The 18,453-nt window shown below is 39.9% G+C and overlaps 1 protein-coding gene across 1 annotated transcript in view; it reads left to right on the top strand.

The window, feature by feature from the left end:
• The window catches only part of Smp_018620 (paraplegin (M41 family)), a gene marked incomplete at its 5' end in the record, with an annotated part of 26,993 nt that extends 8,540 nt beyond the window's left edge, over positions 1-18,453 (top strand). The window contains 5 exons of the mRNA XM_018798914.1: positions 598-815; positions 10,313-10,507; positions 10,831-11,124; positions 12,979-13,073; positions 18,148-18,453. Of these exons, the coding sequence (XP_018650756.1) occupies positions 598-815; positions 10,313-10,507; positions 10,831-11,124; positions 12,979-13,073; positions 18,148-18,396 (1,051 nt within the window). The 3' untranslated portion in view covers positions 18,397-18,453. The remainder of the gene's footprint in view (positions 1-597; positions 816-10,312; positions 10,508-10,830; positions 11,125-12,978; positions 13,074-18,147) is intronic.

Genomic DNA, 18,453 nt, shown 5'->3' with positions numbered 1-18,453 from the left:
TCGAGCCGAAGCCCTTAACCGATAGACCACTGAGCCGGCATCCAACGGTGTTAATGTCTATAGTAGGACGAAACGGCCGTCCAGTGCTTCCAGGTTTTCCATGGTGGTCTATCTTCAATTGACTCATGATTTCAACTATGAAAATACTAAATTCTCCACAAAACCCCCTCTGATTTTTATATTCTTCAAACTGCAAGCCTTCATTCGATTCACCAACTGTTTTCGTATCCTTTTCTGTTCTAAGACCACTGTAAATTAATTGTAAGCCCATTATTCCAACTTTATATCCTAAATGCCCTAGTTTAGAACAGATTGTAATTTTTGATTTTTGATGCATAATCATGTGGCTCATGTATTTAATCATATGAATTTCTGTGTTGTAGGTACAAACATCAGTTCGGTTGTCCTACTCTCTCTCACGTTCCTATTAAGTTTTGGGGACGAGAGAATCTGCATAACCAATTAGGATTTGGATACTAAAGCCTTTAGTTGTGGTATTAATATTGCTGGTCCAAGCGTAGCAGATCCAGTTCACTATAGTAAATTTATTTTCATCGCTTGCATACTATGTATAAACTTCGTTTGTATTTCTTGTAGAGACGGCGAGGGTGTATCTGAGTTGGATCAGACACTGAATCAACTACTTGTAGAAATGGATGGAATGGATACAACTGAAGGTGTTATTGTATTTGGAGCGACAAATCGAGCTGACTTGTTAGATCAAGCTCTGTTACGTGCAGGACGATTTGACAGACATATTTTTATAGATTTACCGAATCTAGCTGAACGTAAAGAAATATTCGCTGTATACATTGGTATGTAAGATATTTGTTTATTAAATATCGTTTTATTCATTTTTTAGATCAATAGCTATAAGTAGTTTTGTGGTACAACATGTACTTTATAACTTCCCATATTAAAGTATGTGAATGAGTCTCAATAGATGATTTTAATTATGTTTTAGGTTATGTACTCCAGTTAGTTAGTTAGTAATCACATTTCTGCAATGCAAACGATCTGGAGATTATTTTAGTAGGACAATGGGATCCGTGCTAACTGGATAGACCGGACAAGTAATATACAACAATTCAACAGTAATCCCCTGGGCTGTCGATGAGATAGCAGAGAGGTTTTGTTAGTAATATGTTTGCTGAAAACCCTAGGTGAATGAAAAATAAAATTTCAATTAAGATACTTATTTACACCTATTGCTCCTCGTGGAGGAACACAGGCCGCCCACCATCATTCTCCATCCAACTCTGTTCTGGGCAATCCTTTCCAGTTACTACTCATCCTTTTGATGTCTGCTTCCAATTCTCGGAGAAGTGTGTTCTTTGACCTTCCTCTCTTCCTTTTTGTTGAAGTGATCGTGAGAGTGGATAAAGTCTGAAAATTCAGTCTGGATACCAACCCCGAATCTTCAAAAAAAGGGGAAGGTGATCCAGAAAATTCCTCAATAGATAAGAAAGGTTCAGGAAATAATAAGAAACATTTTATCCAATCAGCGTTCACTAGAAGTTTTGCTAGAAACATCATGAAAGTGAAAAGTCACGTGTAGAGTTTCTGATTGGCTGATTACTACGCCGCTGCTATGTTTAGTAGCATTCCAAAATTTTCAGGAAAACCCAAGGGCTTCTAAAATACAGTAAAAAAATATTTTCTGTACATAAATGAACCTTTGGAGTAAAGTGCTTCTCTCATATTTTTCGCCTTTTCTCACATGTTTAAGTCACTGTGTAGTTTTAGCTTGAGGGTTACGAGAATAGCTTAGGAACCTAGTATAGCGTTCAATTAGCAAGACTTATCACTTTTCCCTTCAGGATTCGAAGTTAGTGCTTGCCACATGATGCAGTCTGATGATTTCCGCTATGTATGTCCTATCCATCTAAAGAGTCTTTTCCTAATTTGCTCTTCAACTAAAAATTGGTTTGTTCTCTCACACAGTAGGCTGTTGCTGATGGTATTCGGCCAACCGACATTGAGTATCTTGCATATACAATTGTTTATAAATACTTGTACTTTTCTCATGATAGTTGTAGTAGTTCATCAAGTTTCATCTGCATACAGTAGAACTGTCTTGACATTTGTATTGAAGATTCTGACTTTAGTGTTGGTTGAAAGTTGTTTAGAGTCCCAGGCATTTTTCAATTGTAGGAATTCTGCCCATGCTTTGCCAACTTTCACCTTTACATCTACAACAGATGCTCCTTGTTTATAGATGATGTTGCCCAGGTACGAGAAAGTTTCCACTTCTTCCAGAGTTCCTCTGTCAAGTGTGATTGGGTTGGTATTCTCTGTGTTGTATTTGAGGCTCTTGCTTTTTCCTTTGTGTATGTTGTTATTTATTTATTATTTATTTAAACACACATATATTGGTACAAAAGGGCACCAGATACATATGCGCCACACAAAATAATGAAAGTAGGAAGAGAAGGGATGAAAAGATAAGGCGGACTGAAATGTACAACCAGAAGACTCAGTTAAGAAAGTTAGAACCACTCTTTATGTAGAAAGTAAAAGAAGGTTGCAGCAGGATCGCCACTGGCTTCTATTCTGAGCCATATCCGATAACGTCTCTAGCCACTGTGTTGCACTATCTCTCGGACCCCAGCCAGGGAGTCGTGAAGGACCGACAGAAGCTAGCCCTTTGCAGCTTTCTTTCATGCCACGACACCATGTCATACACTGACCTCCTCTCCGCTTTTTCCAACCAGTCCCAGAGTCGGCAAATAATGCACGGCGTGGAAGTCTCTGGGACGACATTCGTAAAACATGTCCAAGCCACCGAAGTCGGTGTTTCAAGATGGTGACACCAATTGAATTATCGTCTCGGCGCCCGAACACACGATGCCGAACCTCTGCATTCTTAACATGGTGTTGCCACTGTATGTCAGCAATCCTTCGGAGACAACGATGATCGAACACAGAGAGACGTCTAACATCCTCAACTCGGAGAGGCCAGGTTTCACAAGCATAGAGCAAAACTGCTCTCACCGACGCGTTGTAGATCCGACCTTTTACAGCCAGACTAACATCACGAAGGCGCCAAAGATGGCCCAGATTGGCATAAGCCGCTCTGGCTTTCATTATACGTGCATCAATCTCATCACTCACGCCACCACCAGCACTTATATAGCTACCTAGATACACGAACTTCTCAACTACTTCAATCTGCTCACCATCCAGGGTGAGTACAGGATGAGAATCCTGCCAGTCTTGTAGGAGTACTTTGCACTTGGAGGGTGCAAAGCACATGCCGTACCTGCGGACACTGATTGCCAACTGATTAAGTGTGGATTGCATGCCTTGGGCATTATCGCACAGTAAGACAATATCATCCGCATACTCGAGGTCGAGAAGTCGTTCTCCAGGCAACATATCCACACCGCCATTACTTACATCCATCAGAGCTGTTTCCAGGATGTCATCGATGGCAAAGTTGAAGAGGAATGGTGAGATTGGGCAACCCTGCCTAACCCCGCTGCTCGAATGGAACAAGGGAGAAAGGTGGTTGTATGCCCTCACTCTGCCTGAGGTGTTCGTATATAGGGTCTTTAAGATGTTAATGAACTTCTCAGGCACACCCTTCTTCAATAGACAATCCCAGAGAACAGTCCTGTCCAACGAATCGAAGGCAGCCCTGATATCAAGAAACACTACGATTGTTGGCCTGCGATAAGTATGACGGTGTTCTAACATTTGGCGGAGGGTGAAGATGTGATCAATGCATCCTCGACCAGAACGAAAACCAGCCTGCTCCTCGCGAGTCAATCGTTCTCGGGTTTTAAACAACCTACGAAGAATGACAGAAGCCAATAGTTTGGACGCAATCGGAAGTAGACTTATCCCCCGATAGTTGTTACAGGAACAACGTGAACCCTTTTTAAAGATAGGGACGACTATTGACTCATTCCATGATGTTGGAACACTTTCTTGCTCCCAAACCTTTGCAAACAACACCGTCAGTTCCTTAGCCAGAAAGTCACCACCATCTTTAAAAAGAGCCGGAGGTAAGTCATCTGGGCCAGGTGATTTGTAGCGCTTCAAGAGTTGGAGTTCCTTGCGGACTTCCGCCTCGTTTGGTGGATCAGTCGTCACCGGCCATGGGGGGCAGGACAAACTGGTTGATGTTGCCGGAGCAGCAGGCCAGTTGAACTGCCCTTCGAAAAATTCCGCCCATCGTCCAAGACGTCGAGAGATGTTAGTGATTGGCATCCCGTCATCCTCGTAGATTGTTTCACTCACACCAGACTTCTTGCTGCCAGTGGCTCGGATGAGTTGGAAGAGCTTCCGGCAGTTACCAGATGCAGCTGCTGCTTCCATCTCATTAGCACGCTCCGACCACCAGGCTTCTCGGTCCTTACGCAAGCTTTGCCCAATTTCATTACGTAACAGCCTTCGTTTGTGGTCAAACTCACGGTCACCCGGAGTAGACCGACGGGCTTCCATCAGTTGTAAGGAGCCAGAAGAAGCCCAGTGCTTGCAAGCGGGACGTTTCGCGAAGCCTCAAGCGGCTTTACTCGCCATTTTCATGGCGTCGTGAAGATGCAACCAATGCTCATCTATACTTTTCGGTGGGATGGTAGCTAGCCTAGAAGCTAGCTCCGCTCGATACTTACTTGCAACAGAAGTTGCAGCCAGTTTACTAACATCGATCCGTTGGTGGTGGTCAATCCTTCGGCCACTGAAAAGTAAGGTGAGATTGGCGCAGACCAGGGCATGATCAGACTCCAGATAGGTACTCCAAAAAGAGGAGCGGCAGTCTTGTACACAACCACGCCAGCGGTAGCTGATCGCGATGTGATCAATCTGAGTCCAGGCTTGAGATGCAGAGGGAGGACGCCAGGTGGCACACCGGCGATGACTGTGCCGGAAGTTAGTGCTGGCCAGAAACAGGTTGTGGTCTGTGCACAGTTGCAGCAAACGGTCCCAGTTATCTGTCCTGCGACCAACAAGTCCCCATCGGCCACCTAAACGACTCTCTTCTGTGCCTAGACGCCCGACCTGAGCATTCAAGTCTCCGGCTAATACTACAATATCTGTCGAACGCGCTTTCTGGAGAAGAACTGTTAACTGGTGGTAAAACTCATCCTTGATTGCATCCGGGCTGCAATCTGTCGGGGCATAGGCGGAGATGACGAAAAGACACCGTTTCTCACGCCGGTTTCTTCTCACTTTGATGGAACTTTCTAATCTAACAGCACATAACCGACTGTTAATGGGGATCCAATCGATTAGTGCTGCCTCAGCTCTAGCGCTTAGTGCAACACCAACGCCTGCAAGACCAGACGAAGATGCCACAGAGTCCCCGGATAAGCGCACGTGAAACAGGCTTTTCGAAGCGACAGATGGAGAGCGAATTTGTAGTACTTCACTAGAGTCTTGAATACGGGTCTCGGATAGACAGCAAACATCAACATTAAGACTTTCTAAAGACATAGCCAGCCCCATCTGTTGTCCGATCTGCATTAGTGTGCGAACGTTGAAGGAAGCCAGCTTGAACGGCGTACGTGGTTTCAGAAAGACTGCTTCAGTATTCGTAATCGGTGGAAGCATTCACTTTCAACCAGACAGTGACTGGAGATCGTTTAGATAGGACAGAGTTTCCACCATGGACGAGCTACTGCATAAGTTGGAAAGGAAGGATACACAATTTGGGAATAAAGGGAGTGAAAAAGCGACGTAGTAAATAATAGTAATAATAATAAAAATAATAATAATGGTAATAATAATAATAGGGTAAATTGTCTTGCTTCTAGTATAAGCGAGAATAGTATCGTCAATAGAATTCATCATTTCATTTATTTGTGTGTGGGCTGTGATACTGCCCGGGTGCCCAAACCGAAGCAGGTGGTTTTCTTAGGGGGCCACACCCCGAGCCTTCGACCTAAAGGTCTGATCCACAAGGCAGTGGAGCATCGTGAGGAGATGCAGTCCCATGGTAGCCGTTGACCAACAATAGGTTCATTCGCCGTTCGTTCCATCAGGATACTGGAGCCCATGTGCACCATTGGTTTGTAATCAGGGTTTTCCAACTCCCCTAGGTGGACCCTCCGTGTCCACCAACCCGGTTAAAGCGCCGGACATTCGCTTTTCGTCCTCTCATTTTCGTAAACAACAGTAATGCCACGAGAAGGCAGTGAGTAGGACTTCCCTGTCAGAGGCTATATATTCGCTGGCCATGTGAGAGCATTTCGAGAGGGAGAGTGGACTCTCCCCACTCTCGGCCGTACCAGGGCATTTGGGGGCTGTGTATGTTGAGGCCTGCTGATGCAGAAGCTTCTGTTACAGTGGTCGTCTTGACCTGCATTTATTGGTGTGTATGGGATAAAAGGGTTAGGTCATCTGCGAAGTCCATCGTATTACGTGCTTCCCCTCAGATGTGGAGGGCCACCAGAAGAAAGTGAAAAGGAAAGAGTAAGCAGCCTTGTTTGACTCCAGTTTTCACTTGGAATGAGTCCGTCAACTGTCCTCCATGAACCAACCAAGTAGTCTGCATCTAACAACGTGGCTCAGACTGGAAGTTACTGACTTAAAGCACTGATATCATGTTTTGGTTTGGCCGCCCCTAACTCTCTTCCAATCATCTCCAACACTAGTCAGCATTGCATGTCGTGGTAATTGGTGTTCAGGCATACGTAACACGTGGCTCAACCATCTCAGTCGATGGAGATTCATGACCTCATCAACTGATTTACCATCATTCCCTAATACCCTGTGTCTAACCTCACCATCACTCACCCGATGATCCCAGCAGATGCGAGCAATATTTATAAGACATCTGTGGTCAAATACTAGTAACTTACGAGTATCTTCTATTCTTAGTAGCCACGTTTCTCAGTCATAAAGTAGAACAGAGAGAGTTGGCGCGCAGCATACGCGTCCCTTAATTGATAGACGGATATCTCGTCTTCTCCATAGGTGACGTAAGTTGACAAAAGCCAAACGAGCCTTTTGAATCCGTGCTGAGATTTCGTCAGACACTAACCTATTAGGGTTGATCAGACTTCCAAGATGAGTGAAGTTGTCAACGCATTCGACTACTTCACTCTCTATCCTTTGTTCAGGTGTTGGAGTAACAATTTACATTTGGATGGGGGAGAAACGCATCCCAAACATCCTGACATTGTTACTCAGTGCTATCAAAAGACTCTGTATTTTATCAGCATCTTCGCCAAACACGACTATATCATCTGCGTACTCGAAGTCGCTTAGTGGACCTCCTGGTAGGAGATCAATTCCTGAAAATTCAGTCGAAGAGAGTGTTATTTCCAGCAATAGGTCTATAATGAAGTTAAACAAAAATGGGGATAGTAGACAACCTTGTCGTACACCACTTGAGGTTGTAAAATCAGATGACAGTGCGCCATAAGCTCTGACTGGACTGGTAGTGTTCGAGTAAAGAGCCTTCACAAGGTTTATATACTTCTGAGGTACACCTTTCATTGACAGACACTGCCACAGAACCTCTCGGTCTACAGAGTCAAATGCTGCTTTCAAGTGAAGAAAAACTATCATTGTCGGACGCCGATAAACATGTCTGTGCTCTAAAACCTGACGAATAGTGAATATATGGTCGATGCAGCCACGACCCGGTCTGAAGCCAGCCTGATTTTCTCGTGTTTGAAGTTCACGAGTCTTAGTTAGGCGCCCGATAATTATTGAGGCAAGTATTTTAAATGCTATATTAGTCAAACTAATCCCTACATGAATAAATAATATATTTGTAATATCCCAATGAGTAGAAAAATTAGATTTTCTGATTTGGTTATTTATTCTTTGAAGAAGTTGCCTACGTTGAGTCGCGAAACGTCAGAAAATCTAATTTTCCTACTCATTGGGATATTACAAATATATTATTTATTGATAACGAACTACCCAAATCTCAATTTATTCGAAATTATCAAGTCAAACCTTGGTAATGATACCTATAATCCCTCTATGGTTATGACAGGATGATTTCGACCCCTTCTTATATATTGAACAGTCAGTGATTGTGACCAGTCAGATGGGATTACGTCCAACTCCCAGAGTTTAGCTAAAATATTAGTCAACCTAGTCGCTAAAATTGGACCACCGCACTTAAAGACCTCTGGAGCCAATCCATCTGAATCAGCTGCTCTTCCTTGTTTCAGATTAGCTGTAGCCTTTTGAACTTCAGCTAGGGTCGAGGGGTCTACTTCAATGTTCCATTCAGGCTGTCTGGGAATGGTGGATAGTTGTAGAGTAGCTGAAATCCAGCTGAACTGCTCTTTAAAGTGTTCCGCCCATCGTTTTAAACGTTTGGGCTGAGAGGAGATAAGAGTGTCATCTTTTTTCGAGATCGTCTCTGATGTGTGGGCGAGAATGACAATGATTGGTTGTCTTGATGAGTCAGACATTAGATAGGATGACAGGTGTTATGTGTTATATATATATTCCCCTATCCTTATTATGTATTAACTGTTCCTTGTTGATGGACACTTATTGATGGACCGTTATTGATTGACTGTTCCTTGTGTTGAATTTTGGTGTGGAAATATATTGACGTTATAGTCAGGCTAATCTCGTGTTCTTGATCTGAGTTGTGTTGAAGTCCTGTAGAATAGACACTGGGTGGGAATCTAGTGTAGATATTCGTCTAAGGTAAATTAGCGTCCCACATACGTGTAAGAAGTGAAAGGACTGTTATAACCAGAAACCCCTAGAGTTATAATCAGCATCTCTGTTTATGACAGTCTCACTTACACTTGACTTCGTAATTCCAGTTTCTTCTATTAGTCTGAAAAGCTGTCTTTCGTTGCCTACAGTCGCTGTCTTTTCCATTTCTTTCGCTTTCGTTGCTCACCACTGCTCACGGTCGTTCCTTAGACTTTTAGTTAACCTAGATCTAATTTGTTTACGCTCTTCATCGTGTTCAGAGCCTGATGGGATGAGTTTACGCGAATCCATCAGTGAAATAGACTTGGAAGAAATCCACTGGTTTTTTGGAACCCTATGGTTTAAATAACTAATAGATGTGACTGCTGTTCCCACAGCTGTTCGTGTGTCTTTCCAAGCAACATCTAGTTCAGACTCGTTTTCAGAACTATCTGAGTGTGAAATCAGTTGTAACTGGAATCTACTTTTGGCTTCCTCGTCACTGAGCTCAATTCCGATGGTCTGCTTAATGTGCGTTTCTGTGTCCATTGAGATGAAATCAAAATGCATGCTTGTATTAGAGCATGATCGGAGTCTAAACAGGTATTCCAGAACGAGCGATAGTCTTCTATCAAGACTCTCCAACGATGACTGATGGCAATATGGTCTGTGTGAGTCAATCGTTGGTTTGGTGCAGGTGGTCCCTCCATGTTAGACGATGTCTTTCCTAATACTTAAAGTTAGTGTTTTCTAAAAATAAACTATTGTCTCAGCACAGTTGCAACAGACGATCACCATTATCTGTTCGCTGACTCGGAATACTAAAATATTCACCTAAATGTCTTTCTGTTCGGTTTAAGCTACCTACTAGGGTATTAGTCACCTGCTACGTGTAATATGTCTGAACGTTTAGCTTTTTGAAGAAGTTCAGAGGGCTTTCTTTAAAAGTCATCTATCACTTCATCCGGGCTCCAGTCAGTGGGAGCGTAGGCAGAAACGACGAAAAAGCAACGACGTGTGTTCTTATCCTTCCGAGTTCTTACGGAGTCATTCAGTCGAACAGCACATAGGCGACTGTTAACGTGGATCCATTCTAATAGTGCTTGTTCTGTTCTCGTGCTTAATGCTATGCCTACACCTGTCAGTCCTCGAGAACTATCCATCGGGGCGCCAGATACACGGGGAGTGTATCTCGTTGGCCCTCCGTTTAGGCGAAGTGAGGTTAAGTGAATGATCACATTAGGATCTTGTATGTGTGTTTCGGAGACACAGCATAAATCAGTGGTACGAGATTCTAGGGTTTTAGCCAAGGAAGCCTGTTGGCCGATTTGACATGTGGTGCGTAAGTTGAAGGCTCCAATTTGTAGTTTGGAGCGAGGTTTCAGTAGACCTGTGACAGTGTTTTGCGCACTAGGATCGTTGGCTATAGTGACACTTGAGGAGGAAGCCAAAAGAGGAATCTTAGTGTTGGAAGTCGATTTAGGAAGAATGGTAGGAATTGAAGAAGGAGATTGATTATGGATACAGTGATCTTGAATGCTGTTCGAGGTATGAGAGCGGTTATCACATTATAAGAAAATTAACTAACTATTGGAATGTTCTTTTTCTACATTTTTATTCATTTATAATTTAAAATTTAGTTAAAAAGTTTTAGTATTTGCTTCGTATTCTATCTTACTTTCTTCAATTTCAGCTCAATATCAACTTGCTCCTGATGTTGTACAAAATGAACTTGTTGAACGTTTATCAGCCTGGTGTCCTGGAATGTCTGGAGCCGATATTGCACGTCTATGTAATGAAGCTGCTTTGTCTGCTGCTCGAAGAGATGATGAAGTTGTTGGTGTTACTAAAGCTGATTTTGAAGCAGCATTTGAAAGAATTTTAGCAGGTTGTTTTTTTTGCCGGTAGATATTCAATGTAGTTAGTTATTAAAACTTTTCTTTCTGCGGAATTCCCGACGGTCTCTTTTTCGTACTTTGTATAAAAAATGTGTAAATTCCTGCTAATAGGTTGGCTACTTTCGTTTTTACATTTTTGGGTAATCAGTTTACCTTTTGGTGTTTATCATCGATAGATAACTATACTGTTTCCAATTTGTCACTGTAGATATTAATAGCATTAATCTTTAATAGAAATTAGTTTATTCGGTCTAAAGAATATTATGTATAAAACAATTTTGTCACGGATAATTACTTTATTCTCATTGTTTAGGCGCTGCAAAACGTTCAAATCCACTTACGGTTGCTGAACGCCACATGTCTGCTGTCCATGAATCTGGGAGGGCTCTTGTAGCATGGCTTCTTTCAAATAGTGGAATACTACCGGTAAAAATCTCAATTATACCGCGTACGGTTTCTGGTCCAGATACTGTTGGAGATCTGGGTTTTACTCAGTTAATATCAGAAGAAAAATATTTACTTAATGCTGATGATCTAGCTGATCGTATGTCTGTATTACTGGGTGGTAGAGCAGCTGAGCATGTTGTATACAATGCAATTTCAGATGGTTAGTTCATTTTGTGTGTTTCTCATTAGGATACATTTTTTTCAATGTATATCTGTCCATTGTCTGAATATCAGTGTAACTTTATCACGCACTTTTTACTGTATGTATATGTACTATTACTAGTTAAATTCATACATCATAATGTTTATTGTTAAATTAACAATCCAATAATAGAATACTTTATTTGGTCATGTTATGTAGATGTTCAGTAATTTTCAAGATGAAATTTCTAGTCGTCAAAGTCAATGAATAAAATGCTAATCGATAAATAAATGGGATGATATAATTTGGCCAAGTGATGGCTACTCACGAGACCGTATGATTGATTTGAGTCCCTGAATGGTTAGAAATCCAAGAGAGGACTACCAAACAAATGAGTTTTTTAAGTAATAAAATAACGTGCTTATAAACAAAATACTGACACAAAATAGACATGATAGGACGTCGTGAATAATTAGAAGAAATTTACTTGTAGTCCCGATTAATTAAGACATAACTGTTAGGCTTAGTCTTTAAGGATCATATCAAATCATTTAGTTACCAAGTACGAATTTATATACTTGACGTGTAAACTATTAGTTTTATGTGATGACTAGTAATAATGTATAACTACAAAATTTAATGTAGGTCGAGCCAGATACGAACTTTGAACCTGATGGTTGGAAGTCGATTGCTTTAATACCTACCTACGTTACCGATCTACATTCTGTTTAACCACCATGAACAATGTTATAGATGTTCTGGTGGTGTTGACTGAGTTGGTACGTTTTCGCTTCACATTTATTGGGATTCGAAAATCTGATTGAAATAGAATACAATTCAGACATATTTTTATAAATATACACGAAGAAATTAAAAAAACGCTCCCAGGTTCCTCAAGCTTAGATCATCTGCCGTGTAGGCAAGATACGCATCTAACAACTAAGAAACGAGTAAACTTCTCCATAGTTTGCCGCTTACTAGTATTTGGTTATATGTATCTTCAAATCATCACTGGTGTATGTCACGGCCACTAAATGACTAATGTTGAGATCGGACCGGTGCTATACAAAAATGGCGGATCTGTTGATGATGTTGTGAATCTTCATCGACTGAAATGGTTGAGATGTGTATTACGTAGACTCAACCGCCTCCTATCTCGATGAACGATGTTGGCTGGTTTCACAGACTGCTGGACTAAAGTGCGTTAGTAGGTATAGACTATCTGGTCGGGGTCCTCAAATTTATCATGATCAATAGATGTAGACTTTGGATGACACCACATAGAATCGATCACAGATGGTTTCACCCTTTCTCTATACCTAGGTCCAGAGTTTCAAGATTATATTATACTTTTCTATCCCATCAATTCACTTATATAATCTATACCTAATCTTTTCTACTAATACGTACTACTACCACTACTCTGGAACTTGTCCTGATAATTTCATCTTATTGTGCTGACATGGTATGGAAACTGGAGCCAATACACATTTGTGCCAGGTTCTATGTTGCTTATGATTGTCGGAAAATATTTTATTCTATATTTTGATCTTTGAATGAATTGTCAATAAATAATCGAGGGTATATTTAAGAAAAGCAGAAACTATGAATATGGGATTTTAAGGTTGTAAGACATAGTCACCATACAAATCTCTTTTCAAATGAATTCAATCACCCACATTTTATCTCAATTGGTTGTAGAAGATGGATGTGTGAAGACATCATTTATAGAGATAACCGACAGGAAAGGCTACTTGGTACCGAAGAGTGATTTTTATCCGTTTTCATGCCCTAAGTTTGTTTTCGAATTTTCCCTCACATCTGTATGTATTATGAAATGTCATTCTCATATTCCATTCAATTAATATTTAGTTTCCGAAAAACATCTTCGGGAAGCTAATAAATTAGCAAAGAAGCAAGTACGTCAGTTCGGAATGTCTAAGTCTATTGGAAATCTCAGTTTTGACGTGAGTGTACTAACTTTGATAAAACACTTTTTCTATTTGGTTTTTAACGTCCAAACTTTACTCTAGTTTGTACTAAGATATCTATTCATCATTTACAAATAACATCAACCATGTCAATCAGTCTGTCACTAATTGAGCACCGACTTCAAGATATAAAATGTAAGCATCTCAATGTTTGATATACTGTTTATTCTCTCTTCGACATCAGTGAGTCGTTTGTACTTGTACCTACATGTGTATTTAAAAAAAAACAACAACTGGTTGTCACACCTATGACTTTTAAGAAGCGTCTCATTCCTAACAGATCACAGACACAAAAGTTGATGTTCTAACGACTCCACGTAATTTTTTGGATACTTTCTAACTCCATTAAATACTCAATGACTTGCTCATTTATCTATCCCTCTCACCATGTCCACGTAAAACGTACATTGAATTCTGTGTTTATTTCTCTCCCAAGTCGCTAGTTTTGAGAGATTTTCGGTTATATTTGTCGTTTAGATTTAGTAATTAGTTGTTTCGTCAAAGCTTTCATCCAGTAGAAAAACTTGGTCGATCTACTATAATAGCTCGCCTGAAGTTAAAGCTTGGCTCCTTAAAATTTCACAGCTTAGTGAGGATTTAACAACAGATTGAATTGGAAAACACTAATAAATCCTATGTTACATAAAAAAACATGTTGAAATTCCCAGTGACTTAATGGCAATACATTTTCCACTTATCTGTTTAGAAATAGTTTTTTGGGTTTATCTAAGATACCTGTTGTACTGACCTATGACCTCACTACTGTCAACGTTGCACTAAATCTGTCCATGTGCTGTTCATATACGTAATGTCAGGTTAGGATACTCAGAAGTAGTTACGAAAGGAAAAGGTTTCATGATATCATTCTAACCGTATGCGCCGATGGGTTACAGCTTCTATGCAACGGTGTACAAGTTTTATAATTAATTAATTAGTCTCAAGCATTTCCAGATACTGTAAATCGTCTTAGAATATGATGATTAGAAGTATTCGAACTAATGTACTAACTAGAAATTCCAAAAATAGTGCCATTTAAAGCAGTTGGAACTATATGAGCACAAATGAACATATTATATTTGTAATTCGTAATCAGAGGTTAATCAAGTACAAAGAAATCATTAGTTCGTACAAGTACCACATCCTCCACAGCTTGAGTGGGAATCTAAATTTGTACTTCTCCTTAGGTTCATCGTGTGTCTGTCAGACTGTGTATTGGATGTAGACTCTGTATAATCTAGAATGTACTCATTATTATAATTAAAAACGCAAATTAGAACACACTAAGCCGGCTCCTGGAATTGTATCTGATCAACTTAAATCATTGATATCTAGAATTCGACTCGTAGATTTCCCAACACTCCAGAATTCCCTTGGCTGGTCGAATATCATTTCCATGATAACATGTAAATTCTGCAGACTCTAAACACCTCATATTTGAACGGAGAATTCTTCCTTTTAATGGCTTTGCTGGAGTCCATTTCGTCACAGAATGTTTTGCATTTCTATATTGCAGTAGAAATGTGTTTGCTCCCCTCTCAAGTTCATTAAATGGTTGAATCAGCAATAGAATCAATGGCAGTTTTCAGTATCCTGACGAGATTTTCTGCCTGACCATTAGAAAAAGGGTGCCTGGGAGCAGTGGAAAGATGTCTGCACCCTATACTATTCAACCAGGTAGTGACTGTATCCGCAGCAAAATGAGAGCCATTACCAGTCAATAATACCATAGGGACCCACTTCCGATTAGATACTTTTCTTGATGCTTGGATTGTGAAGTCAGAATTTGGTGAAGTTGTGAAAAAACTTCAGGTCACTTGGAAAAAGAATCAATAACAACAAGTGAATAGTATTTGCCAAGAAACGGACCACAATAGTCTGCATGAATTCTCTGCCTGGCCTCTAACAATGCTGGTCATGAAGTCCACTTCGAAGACTGACTTTCTAACACCTAAATTTCACTATGAAAATCTTCAAGGGCGGATTTACGTAATGAAGTATGAATAACTACAAGATTATTTAAACGCAAAATACCATCAGGAGTAGTAGATAACTCATCCCGCTTTGAAAACTAGACAGGAAACCTACGTTTCATATTAGCATTTCAACCTTTCCGTATAGCACTGTGTATACATCCAAAGAATCTACGAGTTTCTCCAACGACATCTGGACGTCTCACCGGTAAAAGTGGCATTAGCAAACAGTCTAAAGTATTAACAGGTTTATCTTGTAATGATTGTCGAGAAATGTAGTCATTGTGTTGAAATTGCTTAGCACTTATTTGCTGAATCATACAGTCATAGGCATTCAAGGCAATACTCCATCGTTGAACCATGGCAGCTGAAGAACCTGCTAAGGATTTTTCAGGATGATGAATGAACTTTAAAGATTCATGATCAGTAACACTGGTGAATTTCTTTCTTTAACAGCCCAAAACACAGCGAATGCTTCTCGCTGAGTTTGTGAATAATCTTGTTCAGTAATAGTAAGTTCGCGTGAGACACAGATAACTGGCCTACCTTCCTGTTCCAAAACTGCACCGATACCCACAGGTGATGTGTCACTAATACGTACAGAATGTAAGCTGGGTAAGTTCGAAGAACAGCATCACTTTGAGGAAACTTTAGCAGACTTAGTAAGCATGACTCTTGTTCCTCACCCCATTTGAATGAACTTGATGTCAAAATATTAAATAAACAGTTGGCACGACAATAGAAATCAGGAATAAAAATGGAATAGTACTGAAGAGCACCCGCTAGTGAACGTAGTTCTATAAGATTTCTCGGAGACGGTGCATTTGTCAATGGGGCTAGTCGTTTCATATCTGGTCTAAAACCATTACCATCAACTAGATATCCAAGACATTCGAAACTGGATGCACAAAATGAACACTTATTTGGATTCACTGTAATATTCTTCTCAATTAAGCGACGTAATAAGGCAATAAGTTTCTGGTCATGAACTACCTTATCAGTACCATGAACGATGAGATCATCTTGATAGACTTCAACACCTTCAAGATCACTGACTACTGTATTCATAACTTCCTGAAATATGAATATTGATCTAAGGGAATTTGAAGATAAGAAACTTTTATATCAACTTTCGAAAACACTTTAGAACCATGAAGTCGATTTAGAATATCTTCAGCCTCTACCGTCGCGCATGTTTGCTTCAAAAAACGGGAGTGCAGTGTTAATCTATAGTCACCACAAATTGTAGGGATCTTGCCATCCGACTTCAAGGGCGTAATAATAGGAGCACCCCATGCTGATGACTGAATCGGTTCAATTATACCTTTCGCACACAAATTGTTCAATGACTTATGTGCTGCTTCTCAAAGACTATAAGGAATTATTCGTCTTTTAAGAAAGACTGGATCACCCTGTACTTGATGTTTTATAGGCTGAATTCTCATCCCACCGCTGCACTTAGCACATGCAGCTATTAAATCCCTAAGTAAAGCATCAGAATCTCCTTTCGAAACTTATAAAGACAACTCCATTTTAAGCCTCAAATTTTTAAAACCCAGTAATGACGATCCTGTTTCATTAACTGAAAACTCACAAGGTATGTATAAAGAATTATCGTATCTAATTAGTAATTCACACATCCTCGTATGGGCAGTTTTGTATCCAGTAGTTCCCAATACTGAGACTTCAGTGGGTCGTACTACCACGTCAGAATCTAAAAATTTCAAATTCTTGAATGAAATATTGGACTTGATACTGCCTGTGTCAACACTGAAGTCATAAAATAAGCCAAGTGCGGTATATAATCTCTTCTAAATACGAACATTACCTTTCAAAATTGTGGATAAAGTTAAATGATCATTAAAAACATTCAACTTAATAAAATTGTAACTATAGGGTTTTTCATCGCTAGTGGCAAAGTGAACAGTAGCTTTACAGACCGACATGATGTGTCCCATTTTACCACACATAAAGCATTTAACATGACGAATAACACATAGATTCCGTAAGTGAAATTTACCACAGCATAAACATTTACCAAACATGTGCTCATCTCTGAAATCTGCTTTGTAGACATTGTTAAATCACTTTTCATATTTCCACGAGAATGGGAACTATTATTAAGCAAATGCGAGATTGAGTGATGATGAGATTGTAGTTCATCACGACGTATTAAAAATTTCCGCTGACTGCTAATCAAGCTCATTCACTGTCTCACAGTTAAAACATGCTATTTAGATTTCTTGGATTGAACTTTTGCGCTGCTGAATTAATCCCCTTCCTTAATTCGGAATATTTAAACCACCAATCAATCGATCACAAAGTTGAGTGTCCAATTAGTCTGCGAAATTGCAATTCGCGGCCTGTTTTTATAGTTCAAGTATGAGTCCTTAACTTTCTGATCATTTTACAAAATTCCGATCTTTCTCTACATTGCACTGCACATGACTAAGTAGTAATTCTTTGAGAGATTCATACGACAATGAAGTTGGTTTTTGTGGAGAAGTTAGATTCTTCAGCAGGTTATAATCTTCTTTGCCCATGAACGTCAGAAATAAACTGTTAAATCATCATCTTTAATACGTTTTCTAGTCATGCACCAGATGTCGAAGCGCTATATCTAGTCCTCAAGGTCATCTTCACTTAAATTAATATCCAACTGTCCAAAATTTGACTCCATCGCGACGCCAGTATGATAATTAGAAGTATTCGGATTAATGTACTAAGAATTCCTTAAATACTACAGTTCAAGGTATATAGAACTATATAAGCATAATGAAAGTATTATATTTGTAATCAGCGTGTAATCAAGTACAGAGGAAGCATTAGTTCGTACAAATACTGCAGTGAACGAGTTAGCTTTTGGTCAGGACTACCTCTTTTATCTGAAACTTGGAGTGGACACCATCCTCATCCTAGACAATGGATTGAAATTTGTTATCGAATAGTTGTTTAGGTCAGGTTGTCAATCTGTCTGAAACAATAGACCAATGTTAGGTTGACTTCGGTCAATTAAATTTCGTGTTGCTGCACATTTATTATGTAAGATTGCTCAGTAATCATTTTTCTTTACATTTTAGGAAGAGTCATCCAGTGGACCGTTCTCTGTGAAGCCGTTCTGTCAAAAAACGGAAGCCATCATGGAAATAGAAGCCAACCAACTTGTAACTTCAGCATTTTCACGTTCTGTAAAAATGTTGGAGGAGAATAAGGACAACCTGTTAGCGCTTATTGATGCTCTTGTAAAGAATGAAGTTCTCAGTTACGATGATCTGAAGAAACTTTTAGGTGATAACCAACGTCCAACAAAAATTAGACCTCGACTATAATGTACTTTTGTTGTAATTCCTTCCATTTTTCGTGTATATAAAGATCGTATTAACCCT

The sequence above is a fragment of the Schistosoma mansoni genome, chromosome 3, assembly GCF_000237925.1.
Source record: "Schistosoma mansoni strain Puerto Rico chromosome 3, complete genome".
In the NCBI taxonomy this organism is placed as follows: domain Eukaryota; kingdom Metazoa; phylum Platyhelminthes; class Trematoda; order Strigeidida; family Schistosomatidae; genus Schistosoma; species Schistosoma mansoni.
The sequence above is the reverse complement of the archived record's forward strand: the minus strand, read 5'-3'. Positions and strand labels throughout refer to the sequence as shown.